The sequence below is a fragment of the Centroberyx gerrardi genome, chromosome 18, assembly GCF_048128805.1.
Source record: "Centroberyx gerrardi isolate f3 chromosome 18, fCenGer3.hap1.cur.20231027, whole genome shotgun sequence".
Lineage (NCBI taxonomy): Eukaryota > Metazoa > Chordata > Actinopteri > Beryciformes > Berycidae > Centroberyx > Centroberyx gerrardi.
The window spans coordinates 1441649-1460018 of record NC_136014.1 but is presented as its reverse complement, the minus strand read 5'-3'; the positions used below and the strand labels follow the sequence as shown (position 1 = coordinate 1460018).

The window sequence follows — 18370 nt, the reverse complement described above, 5'->3', positions numbered from 1 at the left end:
TTTTATTGTGTCTAGAGAGAATAAATGACCATGTCAACAAGCAGGTCTATTTTGCAATTGTTTTTTTGCCCATATTCCATATTCTACTCGCAACTTGTGGCACACAAGTTGCGAGTAGAATATGGAAGGCCGAAAAGTCAAAGAAACGCCAAAAGTCATTTGCAAATAACAGTGTATGGACAGTCTGAACGAAGACATATCAGCACATAGACATGCTGGTTCTTCCAGCAATCTTGCCAATGTCATTTGCAGTGTGATACACTTGCACAACACTAGGTTGCGACAGTGAGCTGAGAGTGGAGCTGGCAGCGACTCGCTTGGCGCTTGCGCATCAAACCCGGAAGAGTTTATGCAGCAAAATAGAGAGAGACCGCGAGGGAGGGAGAGAAGGTGAACGACTTAGCTGGACAGATTGGTAGATAGTGAAGTAACGTTATCAGCAGCAGTATTTGTTTCATGTATACAGAAAGCCAACAACAACTGCCTGATGCTCCGCTATGACAGTGTGGATGTACAGAACTATATCCGACAGCCTTCCAGGCTTCCTTGTTGCTTTATGGATACTGTACACACAAGGCGAGAAACTCGGTAAGTAAAGCGAACACAGTGTACAACAAATAGGCCTAACTCACCGTTTGCTTAAAATTGAGGTTGTCGCCATGTAGTCGAGACTTAACTAATTCCTGTTTGATATAAATCGGATAATTCGCAACGTTGGCTATGCAGCGTTTTTTTTTTACATTGCACCCTACATAGTTTTATAGTTTGGCATGTTGACCTAGCCCCGATACGTACCGTTCTGTCGTAAGGGGAGAACTTCAACGCATTCAAAAATGTGTCAATTTAAAGTTGACTTGCTTATCTGCAAAGTTACACAATCTTAAAACAATGACTTGAAAACTTTTCTTAATTATTAGGGGACACCCATCAATTCGGCATACACACAACACACAGAGAAGCTCTTATTTAATCGTTTTTTAACTTTGAGAATCGGTTGTCCTGTTCTTACCATGTTTATCCACCAAAAAATGCACCGTGGAAGACGGTAACGAGCAGTGTGAACCACTTACAAGAGTTAAAAATATTGAAAGTGCAGTCTGGTGGATTATATGTATGCCGAAATGAAGAGTGGTTCCTAATGATTCAAAAAAACGATAAGCAAGGCCACATTATATTGTCTTATTTTTTAAATGTGTGGTTTGAAATTTTCTTTCTGAGAGAAGGGAACATATCGAGCTAATGATAACCACAGCAATCAGATGTCAGCTAACAGTGCGGCGCTACCAAGGGCACTACACTGGACCATGAAAAAATCTCATCAGTTACATGGCAACAAGTAGTTAATAGGAGCCATTACAGATGACTGGTCAGTTACCGTTGTAGGCAACTGTAGTTAATAAGAACCATCCCAGATGACTGGTCAGTTACACTGTAGATTACTGTGGACAGTCAGCAGTCATTGAGTCATTGAGATAAATTCTCTGGGGAATATCAGGATTTGTTTTTACAAATGGGTAATTTTACTGTGTTATAGCAGAATGTAGCCTATTTTCCAACTTGTTTCACATATTCATTGCATTAGATGTTGGTTTCAGCCAAACAACATCAACAAATCAGGAAGGAAGAACATTTCGAGCTCATGGACGTGACAAACCGTGCGTTCCAAAGCTGCTGCTAATACAGTGTGAATTGTTTTGCCCTTTTAACAATTAATACCAGATATTGACTAAATTAATATGGCTATCTATGCGTTATTGTCACTGCTGCTGGTGCTTTACCTTTGAAAAAGGTCTTCCATTGAAAATTATTTTCCAGCTGTTTATAATGATGTCAGAAGAGTTTAGGGAAGCAGTTCAGGGCCAAATTGTTCTTAAGTCCAAGGAAGAGCCAGCGTTCCCAACATCTTTGGGAACGTTTGAAAAGGGAAAAGGCGAAACATACGGTAACATCAGAAGACGCTGTCTGGGATTCTCTAAAAGAGTGCTGGAATAATGTGGATTCTCAAATTCGGCATAAACTTGTAGAATCGATGGCAGACAGAGTGCAGGCTGTGGTTAACAGTGGACATACCAAATATTGAGAAATTTTGACTTTCAGTAAAGACTAACAAACTTTATTTGACATAGTGAAACATGATGTAATTTTTGATTGATAAATATAATTTGAGCAAAAATGTGTATTCGTTTTTGATAAATGATGAAACAAAAAGAGTTCTTGGTAGTGGACTCAGACTTTTGGACCCCATTGTAGTTATGGAAAGTCATGGAAAAGTCATGGAATTTTTCAACAAGGCAACGGTGGAAACCCTGGCATAATCAGTTTGGCTGGCATTCAGCAGCAAAACTCCTGTCATATTTCCATTTTATCAAAGCCACCTTGTCAGGAATTGAGCTCTGAATTAAATTTTCTGCCCTGTGCTTTCTAGGTATTCTGTTTGTGCTTTGTTATCTATAGGCAACAACACAGCATGTGTCCTAACTTTCCCTCAGCTTCTTTGTAAATGTTGGTTCCTGATTGGGCTGAATGTAATGATCAAAATGGACACTGATTAGATCAATCAGCCTGGCTGTTTGGTTGGAGAGATTACTTTAACCTCACAAAGGCTACAAGTAGGACTCAGCATCAACCACGCATCCTTTTAACAGGGTATCCACAGGTCCTTAAAAAGTCTGATAAAGCCTTGTATTAAATTATCTAAACTTAAGGCTGTGAAAGTATTAAAATGTCTTAAATCACATTAGATTAATACTTTGATCATGTTATGCAGGTTTATTTTCAAAGCTGCAGTAAGCGATTTTTCTGACCACTAGAGGGCGACTGAAACCGCAACACATTTGTAAAACACAGCAAAACCCCTGCACTAAGGAGGCCTACGAAGGACAAATGGAAAGATAGGATGCCAATAAGTGGTTACCAGGTCTCGCTTTTCTAGGACTTTCTCCCACTGAAGGTTACATGTCTCACAGTGACAAGTGAAGACGTAGGTAGCAAGTTTAGGCTACTAGTTTAACAACTTTACTTGCTCGATTCATCGATTCCGCCATTACGAGAATTTTTTTCAGGAATGGGAGGGGGAGAGTGCCACTTTTAAACAGCGAGGGAGGAGACAATTTAGTTTTTAAAAAATGAAAAGCTACTGAATGGCCCGGGAGGAGTTTAGTTCCGGAGCGGAATTTGACAACAAGTTTTAGAAAAGAGGTGAAAACAGCAACACAGCTGGCCTGCGTGTGTGCATATTGTTTTATATCATTATGTCTCCCCACAAAAAAATCCCCACATAGCACACATTAGTTTCAGGATTGGTTATAAGGTCTGATATCGCTTATTGCAGGTTTAATTAAGTTCCAGTTTGATGCAATGATAAAATTAGATGATGGGAGTGATATATATTCAGTGATATTTAGACAGAGTTGGAAAGTGAGACAAATGCCAGGGAATTGTGCAGTTTCACCAAAAGATGTGAATGGGACCAGAAGTAGTGTTACATTATTTGTACTTCCACTTGGTCACAGTAAGTTTGACCCACAACATGGTTAATACAATATGGCAACATGTTGGACATCACATCATGTCTCTAAACATTTCATTTTCAAGTGTCATTTTTCTTTCAAAATAGGCTGGTTTTAACATACGGTATATTTGTTTATATATTTAGATTTTTAAGTTGCTCTTGAATCCAATTTCAGGTAGCATTAAAAGGCCTTAAATTCTTGGCTTTCTGAAACTTCAAGATACCCTGTTTAGGCCATAGTAAGGGTGCTCCGATCGATCGGCCACCGATCGTTATCGGCCGATATTCGTTCTAAATAGTTTGATCGGTGGTCTCTATAAAGGCCGATCAGAAGCGCCGATCAGATGACGCAAAACACGCGAGACAATTTGCGCCGCTAAAATGGCTTCACCGGTCTGGCAGTTCTACCAGGTGTCTGAAAAAGACAATACATTTGCAAAAATGTTAGGGAGAGACAAGTTGGGAAGAGATCCAAACAGAAGTAGTCTCTTTGTGCGGTCTCTCTCTCTCTCTCTCTCTCTCTCTCTCTCTCTCTGTCTGCGCTCTCCCTCTGTGTCGCTCTCTCTCTGTCTCTCTGTGTGTGTGTCGCGCTCTCTGTCTCGCTCACTCTCTCTCTCTCTCTCTCTCTCTCTCTCTCTCTCCCCGGACCCGTCTGTTCGCCTCCCATTGCATACACGGGCGTGAGGGATTTTTTTTTTTTCCATGCCAAGAAGACGACCGGCTGAATTCCCAAAAAGAAGAACTAAGGGTTATTAACGTTATTCGGAATACAGCTGGGTTTCCGAGACTAGCAGATTAGCTGTATATAGGCTACTGTAGGCTACAGTATCCACTGAGTGGACTGAAAACGTTAATATTTACTTTTTAACTCTGACTCTGAATGTTTGCTCCCTCAATCCAGATTAATATTGAAAAATATTTGTGTTATGTTGCAGTTTTTATAGTCTCTAAAGTTGGAGTAAATTGATAAAGGCCCTGTGTTTTCCGTCTATTGGAATTGATTTTTGTTGCCTCAGTAGGCCTATATATAATTTATTGTTCTAACTTGGTGTGTTGTGCACATTTAGCTTTTATTCTAATTTTTATTTTATAAAATTGTATTTATTTTATTCCACAGGAAAGCTATATTTGTTAAGATCTAAGCTGCTCCCAATAACCAAGCGTAGGCTGCTATGGTTTAAGTTGTGTCTCTAAGAGAGAGAGTGGAATATGTTGCACATGTTGCCTGCCAATAAACAGTTGTCAATTCATGATACTTTCTCATCTCCTAATTTTAATACTTAATATACAATGTTGTTAAGAATAGTTAAATAAATAAATAATGCTACACGACAGGGGCGGAAATTACGGGGGGGACAGGGGGGTCCGGACCCCCCCTTCCTGGGACTAACAGAGAGTTGTCCCCCTCAATATATCATTGTAAACATAACTATATAATTTTAAATAATATAATAATATGCATTGAAAGCACTTGTGCTAATTATAGACGCAAAACAATGCGTTTTTAAGTTTCGAAAGATTGCGTCCCCCCCTCATACGCCTCACAGTGGTTTGGTCCACTGCCTACCTGCCTCCCCGAACCCCCACACACACACATGAACCCCCCCCCCACACACACACACATTAGCCCTCGGTACGAGTGTCTGTGGAGGATCTCTGGAAGTGTGTCAGTGGTGGCTGACCTCCAGTAAGAAGCTACTTTGCAAAGGTTAACTTAAAACAAAGGATGTGTCAGACATTTTTCTTTACTTCTACCACTCAATAGAATAAAACACATTCACAATTGTAACCAGACTACATTTTGTTCCATTACCTCGCGGTTGAATCTCGTGCGTCAACGTGTTGGTACGGGGCAGCCGCGTCTCCTAATGCATGTATGTGTATGGAGGCAGGAGGTCTATCCACAATTAAAATCATCATAACTCACTGAATTTTCGACCGATTTTCAAGCGGTTTGGTTTGTTACAAATGCCAGACATGTATTTATGATACAGGATACTTGGTTAAATTAAAATGCGGGTTTTCATACCAAAATACTTTATCTTTTGTAGATGGTAACAGTAATATTTCTATAATATAATATTTAAGATTAACTTACCCTATGTAATTAGGTTCTAAGTATATTATTTTTTTCTTACTGCATGTAAAATGGCTGCCACTATGTTATTTTGTTCATAATTTTGGAAATAAATGAAGACTTAATTAATAAAAAAGACATAATTACAACAAACATTATGTTAAAATATAAGTAAGTTTCTGGCAGGCTTCATAGCGTTCTGGACTTTTACACACTGACAGCAAAACATTAGAGATCTGCTTTTTCGGGAAAACTAAATCTAATTAGGCATATATTAGCTTTAGTTCAGTTAATGGGTGTTGCATCTCACCTACTACTGTAAATAACCTGCATGCTGTGTGTGTGTGTGGGGTGTGTGTGTGTGCGTGTGTGTGTCTATTTGTCAGCCAGTCAGTTAAAATGGCAGAGAAAAGAAAAACAGACATCCGATCATTTTTCAGTGCACCGAAACGCCAAGTAGAAAGACCCCAGTAATATCAAAGGCAATTTGATAAAATCTTCATAAGAAAGGAATGAAGTGCTTATGGAAATGTTTCATAATGGACCTCTATATACATTTAATACAACAGTACTTTTAGAGGCACCTTTGGTGTCCCCTTCAGGAATTGCTCTTGAGAAATTTTTCTGTTTATTGTCCCCCCCAACAGTGAAATGAAATATCCGCCCTTGCTACACGATGAATAGAAGGCTTCAAATAGACCCCGTGATCGGTGATCGGTATCGGCCGATACTGCTTCCAGCGATCGGTGATCGGCCCCAAAAATCCTGATCGGAGCACCCTTAGGCCATAGACTGTACAAAAAAAAAAAAAGACATAGTAAGAGTGATAATCGGCGACCTGTCGATCACTGGACAGGCAACCTGTGCAGGGAAACAACCCCGTTTTATATCCAGTAGGCTATATCCCATTAATGACACAATTATTGTGAAAATCGCCATAAGGACACACATTAGAAGAAGTGAAATTAGCAACTGAGGCCATAACCTCTTGTGGAAAAAATTAATTGACTTCATAATTTTAGCGAGAAGTTGGGTTATGGTTAGGGCTGGGCGATATATAATATTGATATTGTGATGTGAGACTAGATATCGTCTGGGATTTTGGTTATCGTAATATTGTGAAATAATTTAAATGTTAAAGGCCATCTTACAGTAAAGTGATACAATTTTCTGAATTTATTAGCTTGTTGTGACTGAGTAAAATGAACAATGATTGGCTTTACCTGCTCATCATATCCATATTACTATTACTGATTACACATTACTGATTGTTACTAATGATCATTACTAATTTTAATAATTTTCTTATTTGTAAATATCTTATGAAAACACAAATACTCATTACCCAAAATATCGTCACATTATTGATATTGAGGTATTCGGTCTAAAATATTGTGATATTTGATTTTGTCATATATCGCCCAGCCCTAGTTGTGGTCCCATTGACTTTTGGGCCTGGTTTGGAGTCTTTTTGGAGCCAGCCCTGGTGCCGCTGCCACCACTGCTGTATTGGCTTCAAAATTCACCCATGGTTTTGGGCTCTTGGTTTTAGGCTCCTTGCACATTTTTTTTTTTTTTTTTTGTAAACTTTATTTTCAGATTTTCAGATATACAAAAATACCACAACAACAAACAGACTAACAAAACAGGAGACAGGACCTAAGAAACTTATGAGGAGAGGACAGGACCAAAATATAAGGTCCTCCCAAATGAAAGAAAAATAATGTACAGCTGTTATCGTAAAGATAGCAAAAAAAAAAAAAGAAAAATAAATAAGTACATCCAGTAAGTACCATATCTGTTGTTACCACCTTTAAGCCATAGTACAGTCACAGTATCCTAAAATCATGACCGTGGTCATGCAAAGGATAGGTTTTCTACAAACTCCATAAAGGGGCGCCATACCAGGTTAAAGTTTTTGCAAGATCCATGCATGGTGTACCTCAGCTTCTCAAGTTTCAAGTTTAACATAACTTCCTTCACCCACTGTAAGAAAGATGGAGGTGTTTTTGACTTCCAACCAAAAAGAATAAGACGACGAGCCAAGAGTGAGGCAAAAGCAATTGCATTTGCTTGATGAGTGGTAACCCTGTTTTCCACAGGACATACACCAAAAATAGCTGTGATTGGATTTGGATCAATAGTGATGTTACATATATTTGAAAAACACTCAAAGACGGATGTCCAAAAATCAACCAGAGATGGGCACGACCAGAACATATGACCCAAAGTAGCTGAGCTTTGATGACATCTCAAACACTGGGGGTCTACTGATGGATATATTTTTGCCAGTCTCTCATTGGAAAGATGAAGACGATGAAGGATTTTAAATTGAATGAGACCATGCCTTATACTGAAAGACGAAGCATGTATATGTCTTACACTGCGATGCCATGTGTCGTCAGGTAATTCACAGCCAATGTCCTGTTCCCATGCAGATTTAGTTTTCAACCACAATGGAGGGTTTATATTTTGGATTATGTTATATACTCTGGAGATTGCACCTTTAAGAGAAGGACTAAGGTCTAAACAAAATTCAATTGGGCCCTTGGTGGGAAGTTGTGGGAATGAGGGGAAATGTTTGCTGGCAAAACTGCGGGCCTGTAGATATCTAAAGAAATGAGATTTGGGGATACTGTGGTCTTTACCTAGAGCGTCAAAAGAGGCAAATACACCATCAATAAAAAGATCACCAAAGAAGACAAGGCCATTTCTATGCCACATTTTAAATGCTGTGTCAATTAATGATGATGGGAAAAGATGATTAAAAGACAATGGGGAAAAAGTACTGGTGTGACAGAGGTCAAAATGTGTCCTGAATTGAGACCATATTTTCAGGGATGATTTAACAATGGGGTTCTGGATAAAAGTGGTAGGCTTAATAGTCAGAGGGGAGCTCAATAGAGAAATAGGAGACGTCGGGAGACTGGACTCCAGTTCCATGATAGACCAGGAGGGGCCCTTGTTTTCTTCAAATGTGGATACCCAATACATACACTTTAAGATATTAGCTGCCCAATAGTAATGAATGAAATTAGGAAGGCCTTATCCACCATCAGATTTTGGTCTCTCTAGATATCTTTCTCATGCGTGGCGTTTTCTTATTCCATATAAAAATAGAAATTAGTCTGTCTAATTGTTTGAAAAAAGATTTTGGCAAGAAAGCAGGAATCATTTGGAATAGATATAAAAACCTCGGCAATATTGTCATTTTAACAGAGTTAATACGCCCTGCAAGTGAGATAGGTAGAGACACCCATTTTGCTAAATCCTGCTTAGTTTGTTCCAGCAGTGGTTGGAAGTTGTGCTTGGAAAGGTCTTTGAATGCATGTGTGACCTGAATCCCTAGATAAGTGAAGCACTGTAGCTCTGTTTTAAAAGGAAAGGAGTCATATGTTATTGTTTGAGCCAGCTGGTTGATTGGAAAGAGTAAGCTTTTGTTAAGGTTCAATTTATAGCCTGAGAAATTTCCAAAAGTCTGCAGCATATCTAAGAGGATAGGAATAGACTCTGTTGGATTAGAAACAAAACAGAGCAGGTCATCCGCGTAAAGCGATACCTTATGGATAGTGTCTCCCCTCTTAATTCCTGCAATTCTGTCCTCTGTTCACAAGGCAATTGCTAGGGGTTCTATGGCTATGTCAAAAAGGTTGGGCGATAAATTGCAACCCTGCCGTGTCCCTCTGTGAAGGGGGAAATAGTCTGATATGACCGCATTTGTGCGGACTGACGCCATAGGAGATGAATAAAGAATCTTGATCCAGGAACAAAATTGTGGGCCGAAACCAAATCTCTCTAGAACAGTAAATAGATAGGTCCATTCAATTCGATCAAATGCCTTTTCAGCATCAAGTGAGATAACAATCTCAGGCTGTACTGTAGAGTGGGTGGAATAGAGAACATTGAATAGGCGGCGCATATTAAAAAAAGATTGTCTGCCTGCAACAAACCCTGTTTGGTCAGGGTGAATTATAAGAGGTATCACTGTCTCCAGGCGTCGTGCAAGAGCTTTAGTGAGGACCTTATAATCGCAGCACAATAAGCTTATTGGCCTATACAATACAATATCTCGAATCAATATCTGAAATGAGGTGAGATAGCTCTGAGAGACGCCTGAAACGTTGTTTGTTCTCGTATGCAGCATATGAAATTATTTGACCTCTCAAATAGGCTTTTAACGCCTCCCATACAGTGCAATAGGAAACATCAGGTGTAACATTAATTCTTAGAAAATCATCTATCTGCGCTGCAATAAATTTCTTAAAGGCACTGCTGGACAGTAATAGTGGATCAAGGCGCCAAGTGCGCCTAGGCGCTATACTATCTGGAAAACGGATAACTAATTCGACAGGACTGTGGTCTGAGATGATGATGCTATGGTATTTGGTGTCAGCAACATAGGATAGCAGTCTGTTGTCAAGCAGGAAGAAGTCTATTCTGGAATAGGAGTGGTGGACTGGGGAGAAAAAAGTAGTTGTTTTGTGGTGGGATTCCTCTTCCTCCATGGGTCTGATAAATTATAGGAGTCCACAAAAGAGTTAATCACTGCGGCAGATTTAGAAAGGACACGATCAGACTTTGTACTTGACCTGTCAAGTTTTAGATTCAGAACACAATTAAAATCACCTCCTAATATCAGCTGGTGCGAGTTCAGATCTGGTAGGGTAGAAATAAAATTGGAGAAAAACTGTGGATCATCCCAGTTAGGACCATACAGGTTAGCCAACACAACAGGTGTGCTGAATAGTTTCCCCACAACAATAATATAACGGCCATTATCATCCGAGATTACTTGGGATGAGACAAATTGAATGCCTTTTCTAATGAGGATGGCTGCTCCCCTAGCCCTTGCACTAAACCTGGAGTGGTAGATTTGGTCAATCCAGCCTCGTTTAAGTTTGGAATGGTCATTGGACCGGATATGTGTCTCTTGGAGGAATATTATATCAGACATAAGGGATTTCAGATGAGCAAATACTCTACTACGCTTAACCGGGTTATTAGCACCTTTTAAATTCCAGCTCAGTAGAGTTGTAGAGCCTAGGGAGTTAGGACCTATGTCAGACAAAGCCATGACAGTAAACAATGAAGGAAAGTGACACAGTGATTATAATCAGAAATGTGTAGTAGGAAATAAGAATGGCTACGAGTTGGTGGATTTGGATGCTTGCATAGGAAAAATAATAATAAAATAAGCAGAAAATGATGAATGTAACAAGGAAGAAACATATAAGTGCAAAAAGCACTGAACCGTTCTGCCGGCCTACATATGAGGCCGCAGCTAACCCCCCTGAACTAGAGCTTAGTACTAACATGTCAAACAAAGCTAAACCGTATCTTAGTATTACACTGCTCAGGGCATTTTAACATTATTTACATTCACATACAACCGTTCCGCTCGTTATTGAATATAACCACACTGAGGCCGGTATCGTAGGTAGTGTATGACGGCAGCTAGTCCAAGTTCTGTCGTCCAACAGCTAACGCTATGCGTGCCCCGTCCCCTGGCTCAAACAGGTGAGGAGTGCCAAAAGCCAAATCCCTTATTATATACACCCATCAAACAACATTATAAAAACAGAACTGCAAAGAACCATATAGAACATGGGGTAATTCTTAAAATATGAACAAAGGAATGACAAATGACTGAAGTGGCACTTAATGAGCTCAGCAGCGCACAGAGATTACGGCTAGATAATCATGGCGGGGCGCATAGACTGCAAGCTAGGCTAATAATAGGACCAGACTGCTCAGCAATGGTTTTCCACTTTACCGGTAGATCACTGTCCATCAGCCCGGGGGTGCAGGTGTGCGAGGATGTACTCTTTCGCCTTAGCTGGGTCGTCGAATGACTTCTGCAGTCCCGCGGGAGTGGTGATTTTCAATATTGCCGGGTAAAGGATGCCACACTTTGTGTTCTGACATCGATGTAGAAGCCCTCTCACCTCGGTGAAGGCTGCCCTCTTCTTCATCACCGAAGCCGTATAGTCTGGGTGGATTCTAATCTTCTGGTTGTTGTGGAGAATGGGGCTGGCGCGTGATGCCTTCTGTAGTACTTCCACTTTCTGCTGGAAGTAGTGGAATTTAACGATGATGGGTCTGGGTGGCTCACCGCCTCTCGGCTCTGGCTGGAGACTTCTGTGCGCCCGGTCGAGTGTGGGTGCGTAATCCAGGCCCAGTATATCTTGAAGCAGTTTAGCCACAGATGCCACAGAGTTAAAAGCACCAGATTCCTTCACTCCAAAAATACGGCAATTTGATCGCCGTTGCCTGGACTCCAAGTCTTCTGTTTTCGCTGTGAGTTTGGCAACTTCAGTTGTGATTTGGGTTACTTTCCCCTCCAATGTTACGACCCGGTCTGAGTAGTCGTTGGCCGCCTCTTCCACACTGTTCAGGCGGGAGCCGTGCGCTGCACAGTCCGTGGCAACGTTCTCAATGGCCGCTGACAACTCCGTTTGTACGGACTGAATATGCCCTCGCAGGTCGGTGGAGATAGAGTCGATTTTCTCATTTAGTGTTCTGGACAGGGAAGCAATTCTTTCATCAATTCTATTAATTACCGAGGCCTCGGTTTTCTGGATTGCCGCCATTAGCATTGCTAGGTCGATGGTGCACTCACTAGGCGGCACAGCCTCAGGGGAGTCCGGGGATTCCATGGCCTCCATCTTGCCACTTTTGTTTTTCTTCATTTTTTCAAACAAAATTGTGTTTAGCGGCGTAATCTATTGAAATTGACTAACTCCGGTTTAAGATCTTGATGGTTTGACGGAGGATGTTTTGTTTCAAATGTAATAAACGGAATAATTAACAAATATCGATTACCCTGAGCGGGAGATCGGTAAACCTACGTCTTTACATGTCGTTGCTCCGGACACGCCCCCTCCTTGCACATTTATGAGAAACACACATACACAGATCCACAGAGTGACAGAGGAAGGTCCCCTCTTTGTTGCTGATTGGCAGTAGTACTATTTCTGTTCGAAGGGGTTATTGCTGGTTGGGTGGCTACTGAACAACACCCACACAGTAAAGGTTCCGCTGGTTGTTTGGGGTAATGGTCGACAGGGTGATAGGGTGACAGATAGAGTCAAAGAAACAACATTAGCTTAACAAAAGAAAAACAACTTTCCCAGCACTTAAAAATTCTCTAAAGAGTACATTTTTCTTGTCGATGTGTTTTTCTGACAATCAGGAAGACTATTTATTCACTGCAACCAGCAAATGCACCTAATTCACATTGCATTTTTGTACCACTTCAAACTCCACTTCAAATTGGCTTGACAGTTGGATGGAAATGGAACTATTGATGCATTCTCCTTTTGCTGCCTTTGTTTCAGCTTTTCTGGCATATACAGCCACTGTTTAGGTTTCACTCTGGGTTAGGAACTCATCTGTTCTGGGGAACCTGGTAATTGTTGAACAAATATGATGTTGTTACTTGCATGGATGTGGGTGTCGAGAAGGACAGAGAAGTAGAAAGAGGTTGTTATTGGCCCAAACATCCTCTATTTAAACAATAGCCTGCATGAATGACACTACTTTTGACCTTACATATTACCCAGCCTAGATTCTACCAACAATATGACACAGATGATGTTTATCTATCTACCATACTTCCATGTCTTTTTTTTTTTCCAAGTAATGGTCATCCATCAACTAAAAAGGGTTTAACACCAGTTTTCCAAGATAATTCAATTCCAATTTCTAAAGTAAAGAGAAGACTGTCACGATGCATTATAATGAAGTAGTTTGGTCCGTTTCTTTCCTTGCTTGGTACTGACATATAGCCTAATTAGTCTGTATACAGTGAAGTTTTGTCCCTGGCATTCACTTCAATCAAACATGCTAGCATTGGATTTAACATCAGTACTTTTGACTAACAACCTGTTCAGTCTCACCTGCTGGTATGTCAGAATTAATTTCCTCCCATCTGGACTACAAACGCTGCTGTGTGTCGAGAGTGTTTTCTATTTGCAGATTGTAGTAGGGCTGCAACTAGGCTATTTTGATAATTGATTAATCTGTTGATTATTTTTTTAGATTAATCCACTAAAAAAAAAATTATCTTAGATTTCTCTTACTTTTTTCGTGAGGTGGACTCGTATGAGTATGCCATGTCAGATTCACCAAACACTCATATCTTAGATACATATACAACATACATATCATATGTTTGTCAAATAACATGGTGATTATTAGTGTTTTTATGTTTTCTCTTTGTATCGAGCGCATGTATACTAACCTGCAGGGATATTGTTGAGATTTTATGCACCTCTGGTAAAATAAATTACGCACTACCTTTTGAAAAAGCCTGCAGTGCTCCCTTGCTATTTTTTCCTGTGATTATAACCACTGTCAAACAGGATAATCTCAACATGATTATACATTACGAAGTGTAATGTAGGCTATATATTGAAACTCACATTTTCTTCAAAGTAATGAACGAGATGCAATCCATTAGTCAACAACAATGTTTTTTTGCTTTGGAGAACGGCAGGTTAATTGTACATGACTCGTACGACAGGTCTGGACCACTCGTAAATGTTGTTTGTAGCTAAGAGAAAATTCAGTATACGCTAAAATTGGTGAATGCGGCAAGTTCTCTTAAATCGCTCGTACGAGTGACTTAAGAACGAACCTGTTTGTACGAATGGTTCTTGCATGAGACCCAATGAGTATGCATAGTAGCACAATATTTATATGTAACTCAATAGCCTACATTGTTTTAGCTAATAATTGCTAATGTAAAGGCCAAGTACTGAAAATATCACTAAATCACTACTAAAATAAATGGACATTGGGGATGCACTAAGAATACAAGGGAAATTTTACCGATACTAAATATCTAGAACAGTTTTGCCATTAGCCTGCTTTTTGATCGGGTTCATGGCACAGACCAGTATATTTTCCTGCTTTTTTTTATACAAAATCCCACCTGAAATCATGAAAACACCATTCAACAGAAACTGCAAATTGTAAGCAATCTTGATAGAGGAGGTGTTGTGGGTGCAGTTTTTTATTTTATTTTAAGAAGGCCTTCAACACAGTTAATCAAGTCTTACTTTCAAAATTGTCAAAATTAAACTTTTCTCTTGATGCCCTGGCTAGGGCACGCTATTTATAGGCAAAGATTACCTCCAAAACATATACAATCAGCTGGAAATTAATTGATTGGACAGTGACATTGTAACTGAAAAATAATACTGAAAAGCATGAAATGAAAACACATTGATATCTAGTAGTAGTAAGTTAAAGGCAATAGCTATATGTTTTAGCATAAAAAGGCTAAACAATGTCAGAACAAAACTGCCCAATCGAAGTTGGATATGTTGTAAGCACAGACACGCCTGCAAGCAACAGACTCCAGTGTTACGCAAGGCTCCATATTGGGACCTAGTTTATTTAGTTTATATATCAGTGATCTTCCTCTAGTATGCTCAGATGTTAATATCTAAATGTATCCTAATGAAACAGTCATTTACACCCATGCGAAGACCAAAGAACAAGCTGAAGCCAAACTGACAGCTGCCATGAGCAAAGTGTCAGATTGGCTCGCTTATTCTTGTTTAACTCTTAATATGAGTAAAACTGTCTGTATGTTCTTTACAAGGAGCAATAACTCAATTGATCCAGGCATCCTGCATAATGGCGAGGTCATCACTTCTGTGAAACATTTTCAATATTTAGGCATTGTAATTGATTCAAACTTGTCTTAGGTTATTAGCAATGTTAAAGTTAATCTAAATAATTCGAAATGCATCAGACATCAGCTATCCTTATCAGCTGCAAAGCTTTTTGTTCATTCTATGATTTTTCCTCATTTGTCATATTGCATTGCAACCTGGTCTCAGGCAGGTGTGACTACACTTAAGCCAGTGTACTCTATATACAAACAAATCCTGAAAGTGGTAGGTAAAAAAAAAACAGGGATTACCATCACTGTAAAATTCTAAGGAAATATAATTTTTTAAACTTTGATAATTTTTTATTTTATTCAGATGCATGTCTTACTGTATACAATTATCAATAATCTTGCACCTCCTTTAAAAGGATGCCAGACCATCCTTAACAGCAATGCTAGCTTCAGAATACCTTCCAATATGAGAGTCTGAAAGCCTTGCAGCTTTTAAATCAAACCTAAAGCTCTGGCTTAAGTCAACGCAATCATGTCACCACTAGCTTTGCTTTGTATGGCTAATTTTATCTGGTATACTCACTACTATACATTGTTTTTTTTGTTTTTTTTTACTGTTTTTTACTGTTTTACTGCAGAGTTTCCGTTATATACATTTTGCCTATTATTGCCGCCGCTGCTTCAGAATTTTATGACATGTCATGAAGTCGCAATTACACGAGTCTGCAGAGGGCTTTTAATTTGAAACGACGGATACAGGAAGTGGCGACACCTGGCCGAGGCGAGAGGGAGAGAGAGAAAGAAGAGAAAAAGAAATAGAAGAGAATGGTAGATTAAAGCTGCGTTCACACAGTGTTTTTTTATGTGGAAAAAGCACTGCCTGGAGCGCTTTTTGTGAGGAGAAATAAAAAGCGGATCACGGCAACGTCACCTGACGTTAGCTGAGCAGCTGCTAGCTCACTAACCAGCTGGTTAGCACTTCTAGCTGACAATACAGTGTTGTGTAACAAGCAAAGGCTTACCAGATATTTCCAATACATGTCCAGTATAATCCACACTGCCTTTATGATCGCTGTTGCGGTAATGGAAATTCACTTATTACAACGTCCCATTTCTCCACCGGCACTTTCACTTTCTCCATATTTGTTGTTGCTATGGGAAACGGCCAGCGTCTCTGTCATCATGATTGGTCAGCTGGGAAAAAGCGGTTCACGTCACCCGGTGCTTTTCTGAAAAGTTGAACATTTCTCAACTTTTGAAAGCGCTCCGCTCTGACGAAAAAAACGCCGACTGCAGCACTTTTCGGGAGCGGCCGCCTTTTGTATGCCTTGCGGCCGCTTCCCATTACTTTTAATGAGGAAAGGGCGCTGGCAGTTGGGGAAAAAACGCTATGTGTGAACGCAGCCTTACTTCAATAAACGTCGGTAAAATAATTGCCAACGATGTTTATATAAGCTATGTATTAAAATATTCCTGATTGCATTTTCAGATGAGTTTGTTAAAATATTTCTCCAAGAAGAGAAAGATGCCTGATGTCGATGAGGAAGATAGTCAGGTAACACTTTAGCTAGGGAGGGGCTCAAGGTTCTTAGCTATGCCCCGAAGTTTTGAAGGGAAAGAAATGCCTTCTGCTTCTAAAATATGTAACGTTAGTGGTGGCTACTACAATATTTTAATGTTCTTACAGGTTGCGTGATCAAATATTTGTGATGTGAGAGAATTATCTAACGTTAGGGGGCGATCACACCAAGAAGCGTTGCTAGAAACATGTCGCCAACAAAACCATTGTTTTCCTATGGTACGGCGCGCCTGGCGCGCTCTGTTCTCTTGTGTCGCGTTTTTCTGGCGGTTTTTAGGCGCGCATAAAAGTTAAAATGTTCTCAACTTTTCAGCGCAAGGCGTGGAGTCGCACCACTCGTCAATGTCACATTTGGGCCAGGCAGCCAATCAAATCAAGCAGAAGGCGGGCTTTCCTTCCTGTTTTGATGTGGTTTGATGTGGTGGGAACGTTGGGACACTGGCAAACACAGATGAAAAGCTGGTATTAGCGGTCTTTAACCCGGTCGCACACGCAGCCCTGCTCCACAGGCGCACCAAGCTGTTTTGCCCGACAGCAGCCTGCCTAGGCGTTTTTGACGCGGCTGCGCCTGTAGACGCCCCTGTAGACGCTTCTCGGTGTGATCGCCCCCTTACTCATTCTCAAATAGGGTTGCCACCTTCAATGTGGAAAAATAAGGGACACCTTGCCAGCGGCCCCATGCCCGGGGGACACAAATCAAGCAGAGGGTCTGGGGGTCCTCCCCCATGAGATTTTGAGTGTCAGACACTTCATTTCCTGCATTCTGGTGAATTTTTATGCACCAATTTGTGCTTTTTATGCATCAATTTCAAAGTCCTCTGCTACTCTCAACATGAATGTAAAGGAAATGAAGAGTCAATAAGAGTAAAGCACAGTTGCATCAATTATATTAAGGATTAAAACATCAGATCATAGACATGGGCAAAATGTTTGGTCTGTCAAAATACACTATTTGGTATATTTGGAAGAAGCAAGAACCCGTTGATAAACTCGGAAATAGCAAATGACCTGGTAGACCACAGAGACCACTATGGTGGATGACTGAACAATACATTTATTTGTGAAAATAAATTAACAATACATTTATTTGTGAAAATAAATTAACAATCTTTTTTTACTGTCAAACTGATCAGAACAACTCTCCTGGATGTAGGCATTGAAATAAAGATCAACCTATTCCAGAGTGAGGGAAATGTGGAGAAACAAAATAATTACTAAAACTTAAAAATTAAAAACTGTACAGTTTGCCTTGTACTCGTTTCCACTGACAGGACTGACCCACTCGTGCTCCGTCTGCCACTCAGTTCTGTATTTGGACAGCCTCTTTCCTTTTACGGGCGGACTTGAGCTGGAGGTAACGTTATTCGCCGACATTTTTAAAAACCGCGCGTCTGAGTCTCCGTAACCAGGGCAACGATGACGTTGAGTGACAGTGACAGACAACTTGCCTGTCATTCTGATTTAATACTTCTCCGCTATGTCTCGTGAAACTCTTTTGGTTTTATTATTTCTCATGTCATTCCAAGCATGTGAAAACGTAGTGTATGCATTAGAATAGGGTGTGCACGA

General features: G+C 40.2%; 1 protein-coding gene across 2 annotated transcripts in view; it reads left to right on the top strand.

Annotated features, from left to right (window-relative positions):
* The first annotated feature begins 379 nt into the window (after positions 1 to 379).
* Positions 380 to 18370, top strand: part of dcbld1 (discoidin, CUB and LCCL domain containing 1) — a 47233-nt gene continuing 29242 nt past the window's right edge. For both annotated transcript variants that reach the window (XM_078289941.1, XM_071899459.2), the window contains exon 1: positions 380 to 588. In XM_078289941.1, coding sequence (XP_078146067.1) covers positions 498 to 588 — 91 coding nt within the window. In that variant the 5' untranslated portion in view covers positions 380 to 497. The remainder of the gene's footprint in view (positions 589 to 18370) is intronic.